This window comes from Anoplopoma fimbria, chromosome 8 (assembly GCF_027596085.1).
Source record: "Anoplopoma fimbria isolate UVic2021 breed Golden Eagle Sablefish chromosome 8, Afim_UVic_2022, whole genome shotgun sequence".
Classification (NCBI taxonomy): domain Eukaryota; kingdom Metazoa; phylum Chordata; class Actinopteri; order Perciformes; family Anoplopomatidae; genus Anoplopoma; species Anoplopoma fimbria.
Genome location: NC_072456.1, coordinates 23,352,528 through 23,373,755, shown reverse-complemented (window position 1 = coordinate 23,373,755; position 21,228 = coordinate 23,352,528). Strand labels below are relative to the sequence as shown.

Here is a 21,228-nt window from a genome sequence, read left to right as displayed (position 1 = left end):
GCTACAGCACCTTAGAGAGAGAACCATGCTGTGATATTCTACGGCTTCAGGATGCAGACAGGAAGTGGTTTGTGATCTTAATCTATACTTTCTGAGTAGATGCAAGAGCATTTGAGCAATTGAGGTCACCATATCAAATTCCTGTAAACTAATTTCTGTTGTTGCAGATCGAACTTAACTTGCAGCAGCTGCTCAGACACTTAACATGACTTCGTTACAAGTGCTGAAGGTTGGAAAAGAAGAGCTAATGAGCAAAACACTGAAATGACCTCAACAAATGGGGATGATATGAAATTTCCACTTCCTCCAACATTAAAAATTAATTATTACATGGGTTTGCTGGATCCATACTTATAACACATAGTTGTTTGAAAATGCAGTGATGAATATTTTCTTTAAAGAGGTGAATTCAAGCCGTCTCTTTGCTCCAAATACCATCCGTCTATCCTGACTGCTTACTCTTCTTTTCCACAGGTCATACTGCTTGTGCAGCTAAAACACTTCTGCTGAAGTAGTAGGAAGTTCACTTCTTCCATCAATATTTTGACCTTGATTCCTTTTCCATAATATGCAAGAACAGTGTGCGACCTTCATGATTCACAAACATCCTTCAGCGATTAAATACTCTCTGTGTTGCAATTGTGTGTGTGTGTTTTGAGCTGCTAGGACATCATTGGGACAAATGATCAGCACTAAAAGAAATTCAGAATGATGCATTTATGATTGTTTATGATTCTTGCATTACTGCTATTGCATTTGACCCGAGTGATATCCTTTTTTATTTCTTTTCCCAGCTCACGATGTGGCCTGCAAGATGAAATCTCTGAGACCTTGACAGCTATATCTTTCTGGGACTGCCGCTGAAGGCCAAGACGCTTGAGACATGAATCATTGTGGCTGAAAAAGGTGTGTTCATCATATAAAAAGTGGAGCTGAGCTCAGTAAAAACCAAACTACGATGTTAGTTGCTTTTTAGAAGATATGACACACTGCTTGACAACGGCGTCAGTTGCACCTGTGGCGCTATTGGCTAATCTTTAGTCACACAACAAAGAGATTGATTGATGATCATTGGATTGAGTGCTGCAGGAATTAAACTGTATTTTTGTAGGAAGTTAGCATCGCACAGGTTCACTGGACAAGTAGCCAAAGGCTTTTTGCCATTGGATTTTTGGATTATTGCAGAAATTAAGGTCTGTGGCAACGTTTATGATACTTACAAACTTTGTTCAGCAAGATAATCTTCACAAATGAACACCACTTTAATGATTTCTTACTATTATCTAGACAGATACCCTAACCCAAAACCCACTCAAAGAAACCCATTGAGATGTGGTAAAAAATACTCACTTATTTCTGGGTTTTAATTCTCGTAGCTACAGCACTTTAGAGAGAGAACCATGCTGTGATATTCTACGGCTTCAGGATGCAGACAGGAAGTGGTTTATGATCTTAATCTATACTTTCTGAGTAGATGCAAGAGCATTTGAGCAATTGAGGTCACCATATCAAATTCCTGTAAACTAATTTCTGTTGTTGCAGATCGAACTTAACTTGCAGCAGCTGCTCAGACACTTAACATGACTTCGTTACAAGTGCTGAAGGTTGGAAAAGAAGAGCTAATGAGCAAAACACTGAAATGACCTCAACAAATGGGGATGATATGAAATTTCCACTTCCTCCAACATTAAAAATTAATTATTACATGGGTTTGCTGGATCCATACTTATAACACATAGTTGTTTGAAAATGCAGTTATGAATATTTTCTTTAAAGAGGTGAATTCAAGCCGTCTCTTTGCTCCAAATACCATCCGTCTATCCTGACTGCTTACTCTTCTTTTCCACAGGTCATACTGCTTGTGCAGCTAAAACACTTCTGCTGAAGTAGTAGGAAGTTCACTTCTTCCATCAATATTTTGACCTTGATTCCTGTGCGACCTTCATGATTCACAAACATCCTTCAGCGATTAAATACTCTCTGTGTTGCAATTGTGTGTGTGTGTTTTGAGCTGCTAGGACATCATTGGGACAAATGATCAGCACTAAAAGAAATTCAGAATGATGCATTTATGATTGTTTATGATTCTTGCATTACTGCTATTGCATTTGACCCGAGTGATATCCTTTTTTATTTCTTTTCCCAGCTCACGATGTGGCCTGCAAGATGAAATCTCTGAGACCTTGACAGCTATATCTTTCTGGGACTGCCGCTGAAGGCCAAGACGCTTGAGACATGAATCATTGTGGCTGAAAAAGGTGTGTTCATCATATAAGCATGTGAAACTAAAGAAGTGAAAACAACTTTTACGTCCAGCTGTCATAGTTCTGTTATCCTTTGGATGAGGCTGTTCTGAATCGATATAGTCATTTGCACAAATATATATTGTGTAAGAATGAATGAATACTTTACGTCGAACAATAATGTGATTGTTTGTGTGGAGGCATGTGTATCTTTGTGTCTGTCCAGGCCTAATCTTGTAAACTTCGGCACCAAACGGCACAGCATTGTAGGTGTTCATTTATGGCTGCATCCTCGAGGATCTCTTGTGGTCCCAATGACTCTAACTTACTCAAACCACCTTTTATAGAATGCAGCAGGAGTGAGTCCTACAACCCAGAAGTGTGCTACCTTTTTTGTTCTTCCAGTTCCCCCGTCTCAAAGTTTATAGGTATTTTAAATGGGTTCTTGGAGCTGAGATGCACGCCTGCAGAGAACTGGTGCACACATTTGCACAAATTAAAATTAGAGTGTATCTGTGACGTGAGACGTGCAAGTGATAAACACGTCTTATACACTCAATCAAACATTACAGAAATGGTCATTGCAGACACACCAGGCAGAGATCTGCACTCTACTGAGTGCATTTTTCAGTTTCTTTTTGCTTTTGTTTGTTAAACTTACTAGAGGTCATGCACATGGTGTCATGGTGGCTGAATGGTTAAGTTACCATCTGAGTTAATCTTTGTTGGATGTCATACCCCTTTCTCTCTCCTCTTGTTTTTCTTTACGCTCAACTATCAGTTAATCAAAATATCACTAGTGACGAACTTCTAAAAGATAACACCCACACAACCCATAGTAAATGCTTTAATCTTCAGATTATCTTGAAAATCACCTTCTGCAGCAAAAAGTGATCTAGAGATCTTTTTTCTAGAGGCTGCAATTTTGCTCCAAAAAGAATGAAAGAGGTGATCTTAAATCATGCAATCACCAGTGTGTGTTTAAATGCAAAGCAATGAGGAAACACACACCAACAAAAAAAGCCTCCTCAGCTGGGTAATAATGGGAATGAGATACCTACTGGAACAGTCATCCCCAATACCTTAGGATGCCGTCCTAGCATCTGTATCTCCTTTAGCTCAAGTTTCTACTTCGCCATCTCCTCCAGTTCATTCCGTTCCCTTATTTCTTTTTGAACACTTGGTCCAGATTTACCCAGTCACATGAAATCAGAGCTAGGTCAGTAAACGGCAAGAGTGAGAGTGAAAAATAGCTGCTATTAAAGGAATACTTCACCCACAAAATGACCATTTGTATATTAAATACTTTTAGTTTTGAATAAAACATAGTTTTTTTGGCAAAAGTATTGAAGAATGGAAGTAAATGAGGGCTGTGTTAAAAAAACATAAAAACATCTTAATATAATCACAATATTCCAAATTCTCAGCTATCTAGTTGTATGCCCACTACTTTCCAAACACATGCATCTTTGCTACAACCTTAAGATTTAAAACACTTCTGCATAAACAGTCTCAGGCTTTCTATTCACCCAGACAAGTCCGAAGTGTTTTTAGAAGTAAAGTAGCGAAGATGCGTTTTTGATTCTCCGTTCACCTTGGACGCATGCGAGGAAAAACAACGTTTTCTTCAAGGTAACACGGAGTGAGTAATTAATATGCAAATGTTCAATTTATGATTATTGTATTATTTTAAGAGAGTGACTGAACTGTTCATGCTACTCAACAACTAAATTAATAAGAAAAAGGGCCCTTTGGTGTATAGCAGCAAAACCAACCGGAACAAAAACAAACTTGGGAATGTAGCCAGAAAACTTAATTAGTGCACAGCAATTAAATGACTCTGGTTGTTATAAGATTATAATTGTGTGTGTGTGTGTGTGTGTGTGTGTGTGTTTGTGTGTATTGTTGTGCCTTCAACCTGCAGTCAAACAGAGGAAAACGTTTGCACATTTGCAGTAGCGCGGGTGGTCTTTGAGAGAAAATGAGCCGTGTCGCACTCTCAGTAGAAAAACAGTGCATAAAAAAGAACACGCCAAGCATGTAGCCACACAGACTCATAGACACACACACAGTCTGATCACTGTCAGGAATCATTAGATAAGACTCGCTCGTCTGTTTTCTCCATTCAGAAATCTCCTTTAATGACAAACACAGACCGTCTGACTCTTCTTCCACCCTCGAGGCAGTGCACGCTAAAGAAACACACTCTATTGTTCTCGCTCTCATCCTCTTTATCCACCTTCCCGTCTGTCCACTATGTGTCCAAATACCTGCCTTTTTTTTATTCCCCCACTGAATGCCAAATACCCGGAATACCAGTGTCCCTTTCCATCTGGTGGGACCAATCTACTCAAGGTTTCCTGTGTGGAAGGGAAGAATGGGAATTGGATGCTTGGACCCAATAAACAAAGGCATCCACACTGCTCTGCAGATATTTGCACAAACAGATAACGGTAGATTTATTTTTGTCTGAAATATCTACAATCTCCACATTGCAACACGCAGAGAAGAAGTCGAGTTTGGCCTGATCTCCACTAAATAAATAAATGTAACATAATATAGTGGGAACGTTTCAAATCTCAGTGAAGTTTAACACACCCACTCAATTTACGAGTGTTACATTTATACACAGACAGAAAACAAACCAAATCCAGGAATTATTTAAAAACAGATGCAAAATGACGTCTTGTGAAATTCACTTAAGCCCCTCTGGAACAGAGCAGGCAGGAAGAGTTATGTCTTAGAGGGAGAAGCTGAGAATCAAAGAGGCTACCTGTCCTCCCTTTTTCCTCTGGGACCTGTCCTCCTTACAGTAATGATGACTTTTACAAATCTTCACTGTAGCTAGATACTTCCTTGAAGGCCTGTGTATTATAAACATATTTAAAATGCATTAAGATCTGCTTATAGTAAATAACCATAGTTATAAGCACTCATCAATATTCATAATGCTTTATAACAATAATAATAACACATTATAATGCTTTTTATAATAACTGAAAGTATCAGAATACTTCATAATGCTGATCACACATTTTTTTTGTACTTTTTTGTTCATAATTCCTTTAGAATCAATATTTTTATTCAAGTATAATGAATTATAATGTTTTTATAAGTGGTCATTTTTAGTTTTAAGTAAAAAATGTATTAAATCAATGCATTTTTTTATTTTATTTAATTCATTATTCAGATTTATGCAAGAACAACATGCTAAAATAAAGATTAACTATACTTCCTATACTATAAAGCAAACAATCAGCACTAAGAGTAACTTATTACCACATTCTAATACAATATAACAGTGAGTATAATGCATTATAAAAATATTATAATGTTTTACACAACTGATTATTGTTACAAAGCATTATGAGTATGTATTAGTGCTTATTACTATAATAATATAGTGCTATCAGTACATTATGAAGCATTATAAGTATATTTATAATGCATCATAGACATGGGCTTAAAAGAGAGTGTTACCAAAATGAATAACAATAATAGAAATGGATCTTGATCTGAACAGGCTCTATGTTGGATACATGACCCAATATGACACTGCAGACCGAACTAGTTCTAACTTCCACATCTGGAACTTTGATCATTTCCCTCAACAATACCGTTGCTAACGGGAACATCTAAATATCAGTTTACCGTTCCTATCTATTACATCGGACCCCTAGTTTGTTCTCCATGAAAAAGGGCTGATGCATTATTCTTCTGGTGCTACTTCCAGACCTCGTTTGCACCACAGCGAAAGCTTATCCAGCACCGTTTCAAAGGTCTGTTTTTGTTTCCACTGTGTGTGACCGACACGTTTCTCTCTGTGGTCACAACTCTGGATCTGTGTGCTCAGACAGACGGATGAGGAGACACTGCACACTGCAAAGGTATTCTGTGTTCTGTGTGCACATCTGTACATGTTGATTCCTGCAGGCCCTGAATGCCTCAGTCAGGCTTTCAAACAGACCCTTTATGTCGGTATCTTTTGTTGATGAAGAATCAGAGCCTCTGCAACTCTTTAAATTAAATCAAGTTGGAGTTTATCTGTAAGCTGAAAAGTTAAGCTGCCAATGTTAGCATGTGCAACTGACTTAAAAATAAAAATGGAGGAGAAGCGATATTGATCAGATAATCATGACACTGAAGGGAAAGGCCTTGATGAGACAGAGTTTGCTTTTTGCGTTGCTGAGTGCATCACGTTTTTACAGGACCACCCTGAATGCATCGAATAGAAAGAAAGTCAACTCAGAGCATAAAATGCTGAACTTCATTAGCATTTTTTCTTTGGAGGCAAAGTTATCACGGATCTGACAGTCACATCTGAGCTTACTGTATCTCAGATGTACGGGCGGCTCAGGGGTCACAGTGGGTCATCCTTTAACTTCAAAGTTTGCGGTTCGATCCCTGGCTCCTCCTTTGTTGAAGTGTCCTTGAGCGAGACATTGATCACCGGGCCGTTCACTGCAGTCCACTGCTCCTAATGATTAGTACGGGTTAAATATAGAGGTCGTATGTCATGTATATGTATTTACCCTTTAAATATACTTTTAGTTTAAGCTTTTTCGGCTGAATGAAAAAATATTCATGTATTGAATTTATTTGAGCTTGACATTTTGAAAAATGAACAGCCTTATAGACATAGCAACAGTAACTATCAGGGAGCAGGGAGTAGAAAAATATCAATAATCTTGTGGGGAAGGGAAATTCAATCTCTACAAAACTCTACATATTATTATATTTAGGATCAATTGACGACACATAAAAACACACTGTTCACTTTAGTAATTGCAAGAGTTTATACCGTTTCCTCATTTTTGACAGGTCCCTTTTTAAAAGGCCTGAGAATAGCAGGACGTCAGACATGAAAGCTTTTAGCTTCTAGTATCATTTTTCTTGTAAAAATGAAAAAAAAGGAGGCCCAACTGTTTTGATGGGAAAACTTCATTCCTCAACAGAATGAAAAGGGGGGTTAAAAGAAGAAAAATCCCCATTCTCTCATTATACCTGTTTAAATCTGATACATCTAAATATGAATCCCATGTCTGAAGCTCATGGACGACATATGTTTTTCGGATTGAGATGGTTCAAGCTGAACAGAAAAACACCCATAGGGTTGACATAATTGATCTCGTTCGAGGTTCAGTCAAAGTTTTTGCCTCTTTTCTCTCTCCTTTTTGCTGTTTATGTTACTTGAGGAGAGGTTAAGAAGTCACCTGGTTTTCTTAGGTAATTACATATTGTTATTAACTGTCTGCTTATTCATATTTTCATCGTTTAGGACGATGTGTTGTGGGTTCGGAGTGCTTACACAACCACACTGGCAGACTGCAGACAGGAAATTAAGGATGTGCCCCTCACGCAGACACAAGCAGCGTTTAAGACGAGAACAAACAGAGCTTCACGCTGGCAAAGCAGAAGGAGAAGGAGCTAATGTGCCGGAGATCCGACAAACAGCACATTCCTTACAGAAAGCTGTCAAACAAGCAAAAGCAACATGAGACGACACAAAGGATCAAATCACACCATCTAATCTCCTAAAACCTCGGTCAGGGCAACAGACCAAAGTTTATCTTCAAAAGTCTTTTTCAGAGAAATGTGAGTACAGGTTTGGAAAGTGAACTTCGTAAGTTTTCTTTTTTTTTATCTTGTGTGTGTGTGTGTGTGTGTGTGTGTGTGTGTGTGTGTGTGTGTGTGTGTGTGTATGTGTGTAGCACACGTACACATAAAAGTGTTTTCTTTGCCTTTGATGATATTTCATGATATTTCATAAGACAACAGCACTGTCACACATAAAACATGAATATTGATATTAATATATTTATTCTAATATCAATACAATCACTATGCCATTTAAGTCAAATACAATGCAGGGTTTTTATTGAAGATATCAGTCTCTTCATAGTTTCAGATGGGAAATTAGTTTCTAAAAATGTGACATCACAGAGTGAGGTCTAGTAAAAGCTACTCTACAGGTCTGCTACGGTCAGAACATATTATAAAATTATAAAGAGCGAAAAGGTCAGAGAAAGGAGTAGGTCGGGGTCAAAGAAACACATACTTTCACCCAGGAGACCGCTGTTTCTGTCCTTTGTGAAAGAAAGACTATGTTGACTCACCTTTGTTACATAACTCACGTGCCTGACTAATGCCACGTACGTAAGTTAAGTTACAAAAGTTCTTATTCTAACCCAAACTACAATATTTTTCCAAACTAAGTAAACCGACTTTTATTTTGAAAAGAAGCTGTGTGCATGTGAACTTCAATCACATTTGCAACCCAGAATGCTTTCTACTTTCTCTCTTCTTAGACTCTCTTCAGTCATCAGAACAGTTGCTGCAGCATTTCCTTTCTAGCCGTGAAAATATCTATAATGGATGCATGAATTATGATTTATGCATGTATAAAAATGTGACTAAAGCACTGACAAACCTTTAGGACATATCTGTTTGTCAGCCACTCTGTTACTGTTAGGGAGGCCTTGATTAGGCATAAAATATTGACTTATCATCTTAACATCTTCAAATGAAGTATGTGTGAATTCTTTCTTATGCATCAGCAAAACAGAAAACGAATTTGTCCGTTCAATATCTTCATCTTCCGAAAAGAGATTTGAATTCCTGATTGAATCACAATCTTTGTCACCACATGACTGCGTGCTCCATTTGCTCTGTTGTTTCCTGTTCAGTGGAGCGTAAATGACTGTCAACATCAAGATGGCAACAAAGATAGCAGCTCAACGTGGTCTAAAGTCACATCCATCATCCTGGCTACTGTGACACATTTTGGTTTGATTATTTAAAATGAATGTTCAAATTAAACCTCACTACTTTTTTAGTGCTGCCTGGTCTAGTAGTTGACAGATTATTTGGGGCTGTTTCAGTTCTTTAATGTGTTATTTCTTGATTTAAGTTTGAAATTATTCAGTGGAAAAATCATGTTCATTTAAGTTTTCAATCATTTGGATTTTTGATGCAGTGCACATACCTCTGCACAGTCATATGGATATGTTATTTAAATGACAGAAAAACATTTTCTTCTGAATCTAAATGCAGACGGAAAGAAAATGATTGAATGCGTGGACCAGATTTGGCCTTTTAAGTATAGTAACAACGTGGCTTATGGTGAAATAATGAGACTGAAAGAAGTACAAGAAAAGAACAAGAACTGTAAAATCTGGTTTTGTGGAAGATGGTACCGGGGCCAGATCGTTTGAGACAAAGCCCAACCTGTGATGATGATCAAAGTGTTGTAGAGTAATTTAGAAGTTAATATAATTCTCGATTAATTCATGACCCAAAACACCCTTGGTTGCTGCTGTTACTTATTATTATTATTCTACAATTTGAAGCCAGATAGAATAGTTTTCAAATGATATTTTAATTGTGCTTGGCTCTAGATACCACTATGTGGCGGTGTGCACGCTTACTGGAAAAACTCACACACAACTGAATGCTGCCAACACTGTTTTCTCGCAAGCTGTTTGAATTTGGAGGTAATATTGCTTGATTTTATTAAACTTTTTTGAAACAAAGCCTTGTCATTTTACGGCATGTAGTCGGTACTGAGTGAAATGTCAACACGTATGTGTGAATATGCTACACTCAGAGCGAGTGACGTTGTATAAAGTGTTCCAAAGACTACTTATGGTGGTTGGAAACCGGTGTTCATGTCCCAAAGAGTTATTTTGGTGAAGTTTGTGTGTTATCCGAACTTCTAATACTTTGTTTCATTTTTCTTAGTTTACTTTCTTATGTCAAGCAAGTGGTTTTGTTGCCATTTGACATTAACGACGTGGCGTAATATCACACTCTGAAAGCCTTTATACACCCTCGAAATGACATCATCGGACCACTTTTATTAAAAACATCAGGAGACATTTTTTACAAAAGAGAAGTGTGAGGTGATCATAAAGTTCAGTAACTCTTTGACTATATTTGTCCACAAAACGATTGTTTGTAATACACGAGTCAGCTAATACCAGAAACTCTTTTTATGGCTCTTAGGCCATAAAATTCAGTTACCATATGTGATTTCGTGGAACCCGCGATTTGATCTATCATCACTGCTCTAGGAATGTCCGTTTCTCTGTCTGTTGGCTTTTATTGTTGTCCCTTTTCCCTTTCTTCTTAATAAACATGTAATTTGCGCTGTGATTGATGGTTTTTCGTGGCTGTTATTACATTTCCCTCTTCACTTGTTTCTGTGGCCGATGGCGAAACCAGCCAGTCCTCTCAGCCCCCGTGGTCCCAATAAAAGTGACGGGCTAACCGTAAAGGCTTCGTTCTCTTCTGCATCCCCTCCTGTAATTCCCATTACTGCCCTGGACTCCAGGAGCTCGCATCCCCCCCCAAAAAAACCTGTTCACTCCTCCCCCACCTCCTCCTTTTTGCACCCTCCTCTCTGCAACACATGAAATCTCTATTGTCCATCATTCAAAACACTGACAATAAAGTTTGATGACGAAGATATAAGAGAGACATACTTGAGTCTAGACTGAGGAAGTGAGACATGTCTGTGGTCGACAAGCTGCATACTTTTCGGCTGGACTACAGTGATGGGGAATAGCCTCATATCTTTTCTGCTCATTCGTTGTCCTGAGCTAATATCCAGCTTTCCCTTTCTTCTCACTGGTTTCAGCAGTCAGTATCTCACAAGTGTATTTTCCTTTATTTTTTGCCAAACTGAAACAAATCTCTCTGTAGAGCCCACGAGCTATGAACACACATTATGAATGGTGTTTGATCTATGTTTCGCATAGATTTTTCTAACAAAGAAATCATAATAGTGGCTCCTTGCTCGAAAGAAAAAAAGCCTGACTGAAGTATTCGTTTACTTTAATGCTGGTTTTTTAGAATCTGCCGACTGATCTGGTTTCCCCTCCAACAGAACCCTAATGACTTCTTCATTCCTCTGGTAGCTCTGTGGTCACATTTCACTTTCCACGAATCGCACTTTCATACAAATGCTATTTTTACACACTGTCTTATGACGTGATAACATCAGAATAATGTTACCTTCAGGGGGCTGCGTGACAGACATAGAGGCTCCACATCTTTGAACATCCAATGGAGATGGTCGAGGCTGTGGACGACACCGCAAACGCATCAGTGGATAAATTATGACCAACAATATCACAGTTCACTCCAGTGGTCTGAATTCAGCTCAAGCCTGCACCATTTGACTCAATTAGAAGTCAACCTGCGGTCACGGACATAATTAAGAGGTGGCTTTTCATTTGATGTCAAATTATGGAAACGTGAATTGATATACTAGATGGATATTTGAGTCGTCGGTGAAAAGCATCACTTACATTATAACCTCAGTCTTGAGTTGAAAAATTTGTTAAGTGTTTGAACTCATTTTTCTCACAAATTCTTACCACGTTCATATTTTTTCATGCCAGCTCAAATATCACATTACATGTTGTGTGTGTAACACACATACACCATTATCTACTTAACCTCTGAATGTCTACAACAGGGGTGTCAAACATGCGGCCCGAGGGCCTGAAACGGACCGGCCCACTGGATGACTTTGAAAACGATTTATCTGTTTGTTCACGGGTGGTTTTTACTGGTCGTAGCGAAGCCGGCGCAGTTGTGCGTGCATCAGTAAATGACGTCATCGCGGCATTGAGCGTCTTTCGCAAAGACTCCACGAATTGGTGCGCAATTGGTTGTGCTACTCTGAATTTTTGTAACAAGGTGGTCACAATTAGAGCTCTGCAGACGGGACTGTACGATCGTTCACTGATTTGTTTTTAAAAATGCTTTAGAAACCAGAGGTCTCATTGCAACCAAATCAAATTGTTTACAGTATATTCAACCTATTTGTTATTATAAAAACGTTTATTATTTGTTTAAAGGGCTTGTATATAGGCAAATAATGATGGCAATGAATGTGATTAATGACTTTGTAGTTAATTACGTTTTTCCGGTTGCACTCTTTGTTTTCTTGCTTCTTCGCTGTACAATATGTTTGTAATCCCACATATTTACGTAAAGGCTAGATGACACAACTCAAGGTCAAGTGTAGGCCACTATTCTTGCAGGACTACACTGACGCTGCATTCCAAATCTTATACATTTTTTGTTTTTATTTTAGTGCCTAAAACAGTATGTACTGTTGCATGCAGTATGCATTCAATTCATCAAAACATGGCACCTTGAACTTTGACCCTCTTGCTAACATATTGGCAGTGCAAAGGATTGTGGGTCAGAATATCCAGAAAAGCATGCTGGCTTGCATACTGCAAAAATACAACATACTGCATTTGACACACTTTAAATTGGGAATATTAAATAGTATAGTAGTATGGGTATTTGAACGTCTGAGGCTCAGAGGAAGAGTGATGCGTCCAAAAAAGAGTTTTATATTTCTTCACAGAAGTAAATAGGAAGCCATTGTGTTTGGTGTGTTCACAGCACTTTTCCAGTGCTCAAGGATAAGAATGAATGACTATCAGGTTCATCATGGCAAAAAAAAACAAGAGCTTGCAAGGGAAACTGAGAACAGAGAAGACAAATGAATTGCTGGAAGGTTTGAGAAACAGAAGTCTGTTTTCAGTCATAGCTGAGAGATCAGCGACACATCTCAGGCTGTTCATCATCTGTTTTGTAAATGGTTTGTTTATTAATTGTGAATGTACAGAATGTACTTTTACATCTTCACACTTAAAGAAAGGGAAATATTTGGAGGTATTGTTATTTATTATATTGTTTTACTGGTCACTTGAGATCATATTGGGCTGTATGTGGCCCATGAACTAAAATGTGAAAGAAAATCGAACTGTTCTGGAGGTGACAGTGACAGTGACTCCCTCCTCGTGATTGTGGTAAAAAACCACATCGTCTGCATATGCAACGCAGACAAACACGCCTTTCTCTTCCTGATAAAGGGAAGCACTTAAAGACCGAAGTTGTCAGTGATGTGAGCCGCTTCTCTTCAGTAGCTCAGCCGGACTCTGATCTCACCATGTTCATCCACTGTGACCTGCTAATACTGATACTTGTGCTGACTCTTGATGGCCGAGGTAAGTTTAGCAGTGTTTTTACAGCTGTGCGTGTGTCATCATTGCTTCACAAGAGCTCCGTCATGAATTCTACATTTACATAGCTCACAATGTTCATTTGTAGAAATATGTAAATCCAATTATATGTCTGTATTACTGAGGTCAAAGGTGGTGTTGCACTGGACTACATTATAAAGAGATGTATTTATAATATTTTAAGCTCCATATTTACATCATCAATATTAGAAAAAACTCTCAATACAGCAGTGGAGCAGACTTAGCCATCATAAAAGCAGACTTTATAAGATAAGATAAGATAAGATAATCCTTTATTAGTCCCGCAGCGGGGAAATTTGCAAACAATTGGCAGAACAATTGTATTGAATTGCATTAGTTTGTACAGGTGTACCTAATGAAGTGCCCACTGAGTATGATATATATAATATGTAAAAAATGTGTAAAAGTTCATGCAGGTAAAATCATTGGAGGTTCTGAGGCTGTGCCGCACAGCAGGCCGTACATGGTGCTTGTGGAGCGAAACTGGAATAATGGTTCAAAAGCATTCTGTGGTGGTTTCCTTCTGAATGAGGATTTTGTGATGACTGCAGCCCACTGCCAAGCCAGGTCAGTTCAACACCCTTCATCTTTCACCTACCTACTCATTCTGGGGCCCCTGATGAGATGCAATTATATTATTTGGCAAATACTTTTCATAATGTCTTCAATAATTGTAACATAAATTTAAGTCTTAGTATTGATATTTTGAGAAAATAAATAATTCATTTTTCTTTCCATTTAACTTTGTTGTTTCAGTTCCTACAAAATCTCTCTAGGAGCTCACGATGTCTCAAAAAAGAATGAAATACAGATCATATCTGTGGACCAAGCATTTCCAAGGAGAGACTACAATCCAGCTAATTTCAGAAATGACATAATGGTTCTCAAGGTAAGACAATTCTGCAATTAAAAGCATAAATAATCGTAATAGTTAAAACCAAATCCTCTGTTGAACACATTAACCAAATACAGTATGCATGTCGCTGAACCACAACTAATCAGGGAATGTATTATACAACAGGTAAATGTGAGCAGTGGAAGTGATCTTTCAGCTTCATATGTGATGTTTTTATTTTTATCCCTCCCTGTTTCTCAAGTTGAGCTCCAAGGCACGTTTCAGCGAAAACGTGAAACCCATTGCTCTCGCAGGCAAAGGTGATGCCAATCTGCCAAAATCATGTTCCACCTCGGGCTGGGGAGCAACAGAAAAGATCAAGATGTACATGTCTTCGGTACTCAGGGAGATCAATGTCACACTTGTTGACAACGAGGACTGTGCTAGGGCGAACTTGTACTGCGCTGAGGGAGAGGCTGGAGTGGGTCATGTACGTATTTCTACTAACCTAACAAACAAACGTTGGTCAATAATGATAATCAATTCAGTCACTGCATACTGTGTGTGTGTGTGTGTGTGTGTGTGTGTGTGTGTGTGTGTGTGTGTGTGTGTGTGTGTGTGTGTGTGTGTGTGTGTGTGTGTGTGTGTGTGTGTGTGTTTCAGGGAGACTCTGGTGGTCCACTGGTCTGTGAAGATAAAAAGGCGTACGGTGTGGTGTCCACAAGGTTCATACCAAAATCACTCAGCTCGGTGATCCAACGGTTTACTCAGATTCCTGACCAAAGAAGCTGGATCGACTCGACCATGATGAAAGCGTTAAAAAATTATAATAATTGAGAATGCTAATATCACAACTGAGAAGTCTAGACTTCCTCGCTTTACACCAAAAAAATGTGCTTCAATTTGAAGTTTGATACAATTGAAGTTTTTTTCTTTAGTCGAGACAAAACACTTCCAAATATCTAGATGTGAATTGGTTCCCTTAAGTAACGTGGTTTGGCTTTTTATGGTACAGAGAAAAATAACTTGACAATTTCATTTTTTGCGAATAAACTTCAGGTCATTCAAAGCAAATTGAAACACATTTTTTTAAGGCCTTTAACAAGCCGATCATGGCACAGAAATATATAACTGCTTGAAAAATAGGTGTAAACTCAATGCTGTTTAGTAGATGCAACATCTATTGATATACGACACTGTATCCTGCTCTTAAATACAACATTCTATTCATTAAATGCTTTTCTGCTTTGTGCATCTTCAAATGAGAACACAGTTTGTTTTGTACCATCTTTTTAAAACAATAAACTGTTTCTTTCTCACCATGTTCTCTCTCTACCTCCGTGCACTTGTCTGTTTGAGCGTGAATTAAATCAACACAAAGACAACACTGCCTCCTTGTGAACAAAGTGTATGGATGCAGCAGGAAGAGTTTCACTTACTGAGGTCACAGCTGTGATGACAAAGTGATGACAAGGGAGCTAAAGAGTTGGGATGAGAACGTGTTGTTTGTTTGGCGTGGGGGGGCATCTTCCCCTTTAAATGACACACATGTATGAATGCTTAATGTCAGCATCCTTAAAAACGTCATTTGGTTTTTAAAGCTCCACTCCTACTTAAAAATGATGGTTATTCGTTATTTCACTTTAATTGTGCAGCAGTATTGCTGGTCGTGTCCCTTGACCCAAGCTGCAAAAGATGCTGCTACGAAACCATGGTTAAGATGAGAAAAATATAGAACATGTCACGTTACCATGACAACGTCATAACATGTTATGTACAATTGTGGGTATTTATTTTTTACAGTTTTCTCCAGGATTTGAACGTCTTCCAGGCTCTTTCCTCACAATATGAGAGGTCATTTCAAATAATCTATTTACTTGTTTTTGTCAAAACAGTTTCACTGACAAAATGAAATGTTTGATGTCTATGATCTATGTATTATATTCCTGCCTCTAATACTTTGACTTCATGTGTGTTTTATGTTCCATCTTTAATCCTTAATGTTTAAGTAGACGAAATAAGCCAGGATAAACAATCATATACTGTCCTCTTTATTTACCTTTTTTAAAGTCTCCATACATCCACTGGTAAACCCGTGTTTAACGTCACATTGCTATGAATTTTGGGTAATTCCATTGGGGAAACTGCAGGAATCAGGACTTACGTAAAGGTCCTAAAGGGCTCAACATGTCTGCTAGAGAGAGTCTTGTGTGACAGAAACAATGGCTGGTCCATCAGATGCACATCCATATATCATAAACAAACGCACCACCGTCTAAATTCACTGTGATTATTATTTTTCTTTTCTCACTGTGACACCAGATGAAAGGTCACAGGGACTGGTTTGTTCAAAAGGGGACATTTTAATTGCATAAAAAGCAGTTTTTTTGCGTTTTATCACTCTTCACTGACAAAATCTGGCCCAACTTAAGTCTTCCGTGTTCATACATTTAACTTCAGATCTGGCATTTACAATAACTTGCCCTTTGCTGGTCAAGGCAGGAGCTACCTGGTTGAAATGACCTGTGCATTGGCCCATGTCTTCCTGACTGTCCTTGTCCTTGTGAGCCAGAAGCATTGGAGCCACAATGTACCACTTAACAAGTCTTTTAACATGTCTTTTCCAGCTTAAGATCTCGAGGGGCCAAAGGTCAAGTGATTGTCAAAATCAATGCGATGCAGCAATTCTGGCCCCTAAACATGTACCATACATAAACTCACCTAGAAATTTAAAGACATAAGCAACGGTTGATATGTAACTGTGTCTTTTAATCTGTGACTCAGGCGGAGGATGTGGTTAATGATAATCATCGGTTGAAGCTGGGCCAATGCCAAAAAACATGCAGATAGTGTAGAGGGAGGAAAGCCCCAAACACCCCCTTCCAGAGACGAGATGATTAAAACAAGTTAGAATCTTTCAACAGCAAAGATGAAGAAAAGAACACAAAAAAAGTGTATGACCCCCAGAAGACCTTAACTGCCACTTTATTTGTCTAGTCATGTTTCTCAGCATCACGATTTCAAAGGAAAAAAATGAAGGACCATCTGAGGTCAGCCAGGCAGCATTGAGTGCATCACGACAGCTACTCAGCACCGTCTGAATGGACCCTAAGGAGACACACTTATCCGGGGTTAATCAGGTGCCGGTCATTACGTCCTGAGTCCTGAGGACACAGATTACCGGTCACACACGTACAAAGGGCCTTTCATTTCACAAAACCAAGCAATACCCAGATACGTGTCCCTCTGATGGCCCTCCAGCCTTTCCCATTGCAAACCCTTTGGTCAACAGCTCTCTTTTCTCTCTAACCACTCCTTACACTCCTTCAGCCCGTCCATCTTAAAGAACCACAAGTCCCGGAGAGCTCCTAACATGCACAAGTAAAATTGCTTTTGCCTTTACCGACATCAAAAACACGTTTCTCCTGGCGTTCTTCATCTTCCTCAGATTCTCCAAATTCACAGTGTTCAACCTACAACCTGTCTCAGCATGTCTGGCAGACATTTCTAATTCTGATTCCCTCATATTCAATCTCTGCTTGGCATCTCTTGCCCTGTATTTGTTTTTTACGCCTAAATTCATATCTGAGTCCTTTCGAACCAATCACAAATGATGTAAACTCCACACAAAACCACTGTGCTTCGTTCGGTTTTTTTTTCTCTCCCAGAATCAACAAAAGTCCATGACAAGCTTTTGCTTTGTTTCATCAACATTTTTGTCAGGTTCTCTCTACTTCAGGAAAGACACCAGGACTCTGTTGTAGTCAGTCTTTCCACATATCTAGTGCATACTATTATAACGGGCCCTTCATTCACTCACCTGCCACTCCAATAAACTAATCTGCATGCTTAAAAGGCGATGTCTTTGTTAGATAAGACAGTTAAGGCCACGGGATCCATTTGGGCCTCTGAACATATATATATGAGAGATAAACGCTCTTTCATAACTCACAACAGAGGAAATGGTTCTTAATATTCACATAAACTTCCTGTTGATTATAAATTAAGATAAACAGTTAAAGAGCATTTCACACAGATGTGACTAAATTAGACACAAGACCCAGAGTAAACGTGAATTAGACCATGCTGGACCTAGAAATAAAGATTTTATTTCCAATGAATTGAAATGGAAGAGACTTTGATTGAACAGTACCAATAATGTAAAGGCTCACGGCTAATTCAGGCCAAAGAAATGTGATGCATTAAAGAAAAAAGTACAATAAATAAATAAATGAATCGATTACAAAAAAGTAAACACTAGACCCTTTAGGGTAGTTCTGACGGCGTCGGTTGGGACTGGACAACATATGTTTATTATTTTAGACTCCTGTCATAAGCTAAAACCCCATCATTTATTCTAGAATGGGAGCAACTGTAATTTAACTTAATTTCCGCCAGGTGATCAATTAAGTCTTTCTGATTCTGATTTACAGGGACTGTTGCAAAAAAAACAAGCAGCTCCTGAAACATCACATTTAAAAACAGGAAGATGTTTAGAAAAAAAAAAGAAATTCCACCAAAGAAGCTTGGGAGTGTCTTCTTTTCCACAGGCTGAGGTTTCCTCTTGCAAAAGATGCTGCTGCGAAACCGTGGTTAAGATGAGAAAAAGCACTTTGCTGCAACATGTCACGTTACCATGGCAACGTCATAACATGTTACGTTCATGTGTTTTTATATATGTTATGTTCCGTCTTTAATCCTTAATGTTTAAGTAGACGAAATAAGCCAGGATGAACAACCATGTGCTGTCCTCTTTGTTTACCTTTTTTTTTAAGTGTCCATACATTCACTGGTAACCCCGTGTTTAATGTCACATTGCTATGAATTTTGGGTAATTCCATTGGGGAAACTCTGCAGGAATCAGGACTTACATAAAGGGTTCATAAAGGGGCTCAAAATGTCTGCGACACTCAATGATTTGACAGTGGGACAGCCCTAAACCTTTACGGACTTTGCGGTTGCGCGCCTCAAAGTCTGGGAGTCTGTGAGTGAGGAGATTTGGATTTGGCCCAAGTGAATGAAGAGGCTCGTTCTAGAAGAGGCACTTTTCCTGGCCTCACCAGGAAAGTGGATGTGAGTGGGCAGCAGCAGCAGGGGTCATTGAAAAAAAAACTGCAGTCAAGTCTGATTTTTTTTTCAGCTGCATTCAAAGAATACACAGGAAGTCACAGAAATACTTACATCCTGTTACATCAAACCTGAGTTCCCTTTATTTTGGATTATTCATATGTGTTTGTAAATATATATTTATGTGGAAATGTGCTTGTATCTGTATTGTGTGCTATCCTTTGTTCTTTCAATGTCTGCCTGTGAAACACTTTGCTGCTCATTTTGATATGTGTTGTATAAATTGTAAGCTTTATTATTATCAATTACAGATATGTGTCTTTAGATTAAACCTTCGTTGCACAACATGAGACTATTAGCCAACAATCTAGCGTTAAGTATTACAATTACACAGAATCCTGCTCTGGCTGGTAGTGTTTGGTGTTAAAGGTTAAGTGATCAGGTAACACATACGTTTTTATACTGCATACTTCACTCACTGCCTTCTGTTTCAGCTTTATTCTGACGTGCTCGCTCTACACGTTGTGTGTGGTGAGCAGTTACATCATTGTAATATTCAGCGTGCAGCACGGTGAGCCTGGTTAATTCCGGATTTTTCTCTTTTGTCACTTCACTTTTCTGCTTTGCTTTTCTTGAGTCATAACTTTACCTGCATTTTCAAACCATTTCTGACACATTTTGTATTTGTTTCCTTTCTTTCAGTGAAGTGGCGTTATGTTGAGCGGATAGGCACCTGTGGGGAGGGCTCTACGCCTCTTATGCATGCAGGAAAAAGCACCGTGACATGAATGTAGATTGAGCCATTTTTGCGTTGACGATTTCAGTGTTGCATCTGAAGCGAGTGAGTTGTAGCACCCCTGGGTCATGAGCAGTTTCTCCACCAAACAACCCTTAGCCATTTTCTGCCCACATGGCTTCCTGTTAGTTTCCTCAGTGGGGAAATAAGACAATCTCACACCATCTTTGTCACTTTATGTTGGTGCTGCAAAAATGCTTATCTGCTTTCGGCCATCTAAGAAGTTTCATGTGTTATCAACTTCACCTAGATGCTCGTCAGATCTAGATTCAGGTTGGGTTCTGTTTATCATTAAGAGGGGGGGGCCTTGCAGAACTAAATACCTGCTGAGCTTTATCAGTTTTTACTTTGCTTGCATCAAGAAGGAACTTTTGCTCAAGGGTTAAAGCAGGTCGTCCTTAAACTAAAAGTGTGGAGGTTTGCATGTTAGGGGCGTCCTTGAGCAAGACACTGAGCTTAAAGTTGCTTCAACAAGCACTTCAAAGCTGCCGACTTCTCCTAAAATGTTTAGGATGGGTTTAATGCAAAAGTTAGATTTCATGTATGACTATTAAAAATCGAATTAATTTGGTTGATATAGTATATAATTGGCTCAGCGCTCACAAACACACCTGTTCGTATGTGCTGTATTTTATGACATGACTAAAATAAGAATATTGATTCCTTTCGAGCTGTGTGGCCTCTTATGAATATAATACTACAGTGGAGGAAGAAGTAGTCTGATCTTAAAGCAGCAATGCTACTGTGTAAAAGTCTGGTACAAAAGTATTTGTCTGAATATACTTGCATTATAAAAATTACAAGTACTGCTTATGGAGAATGGCCCACTTCAGAATATGAATGGATTAGAAATGATGCATTTTTGTATTAATGTTGCTGCTGGTAAAAGTGGGCTTTATTTTAATAACGTTGTATACTGCTGGATAGTTTAATATATAATAGACTGATGAGCTGATATTTTTAATATTGCTTTTATGCTGTAGTATTAACCATAATCTGTAAAGCTACTAAAAGATGTCAAAATAAATGAAGCTGAGTTAAAGCAAGTATAAATGAACATAAATTGCAAATAGTTCATTTCCACCACTGATGCCGCATATGTTTGTGAACCACATGCACCATAATCTATCTACTTCATTTCACATAATCAAAAGAATTAAGACTTTATAACAAAACTCTGGAGGTGACAGAGACGCCGTCTTCATTGTGGTTTACAGC

General features: G+C 38.6%; 1 protein-coding gene across 1 annotated transcript; it reads left to right on the top strand.

The window, feature by feature from the left end:
• The first annotated feature begins 13,162 nt into the window (after positions 1-13,162).
• On the top strand, positions 13,163-15,469 carry LOC129094916 (granzyme B(G,H)-like). Its single transcript, XM_054603222.1, has 5 exons — positions 13,163-13,276; positions 13,720-13,879; positions 14,069-14,201; positions 14,410-14,637; positions 14,811-15,469. The coding sequence occupies exons 1-5, from the start codon at positions 13,219-13,221 to the stop codon at positions 14,982-14,984; spliced, it is 753 nt and encodes a 250-aa protein (XP_054459197.1). The 5' UTR covers positions 13,163-13,218; the 3' UTR covers positions 14,985-15,469.
• The last annotated feature ends 5,759 nt before the right edge of the window (positions 15,470-21,228 follow it).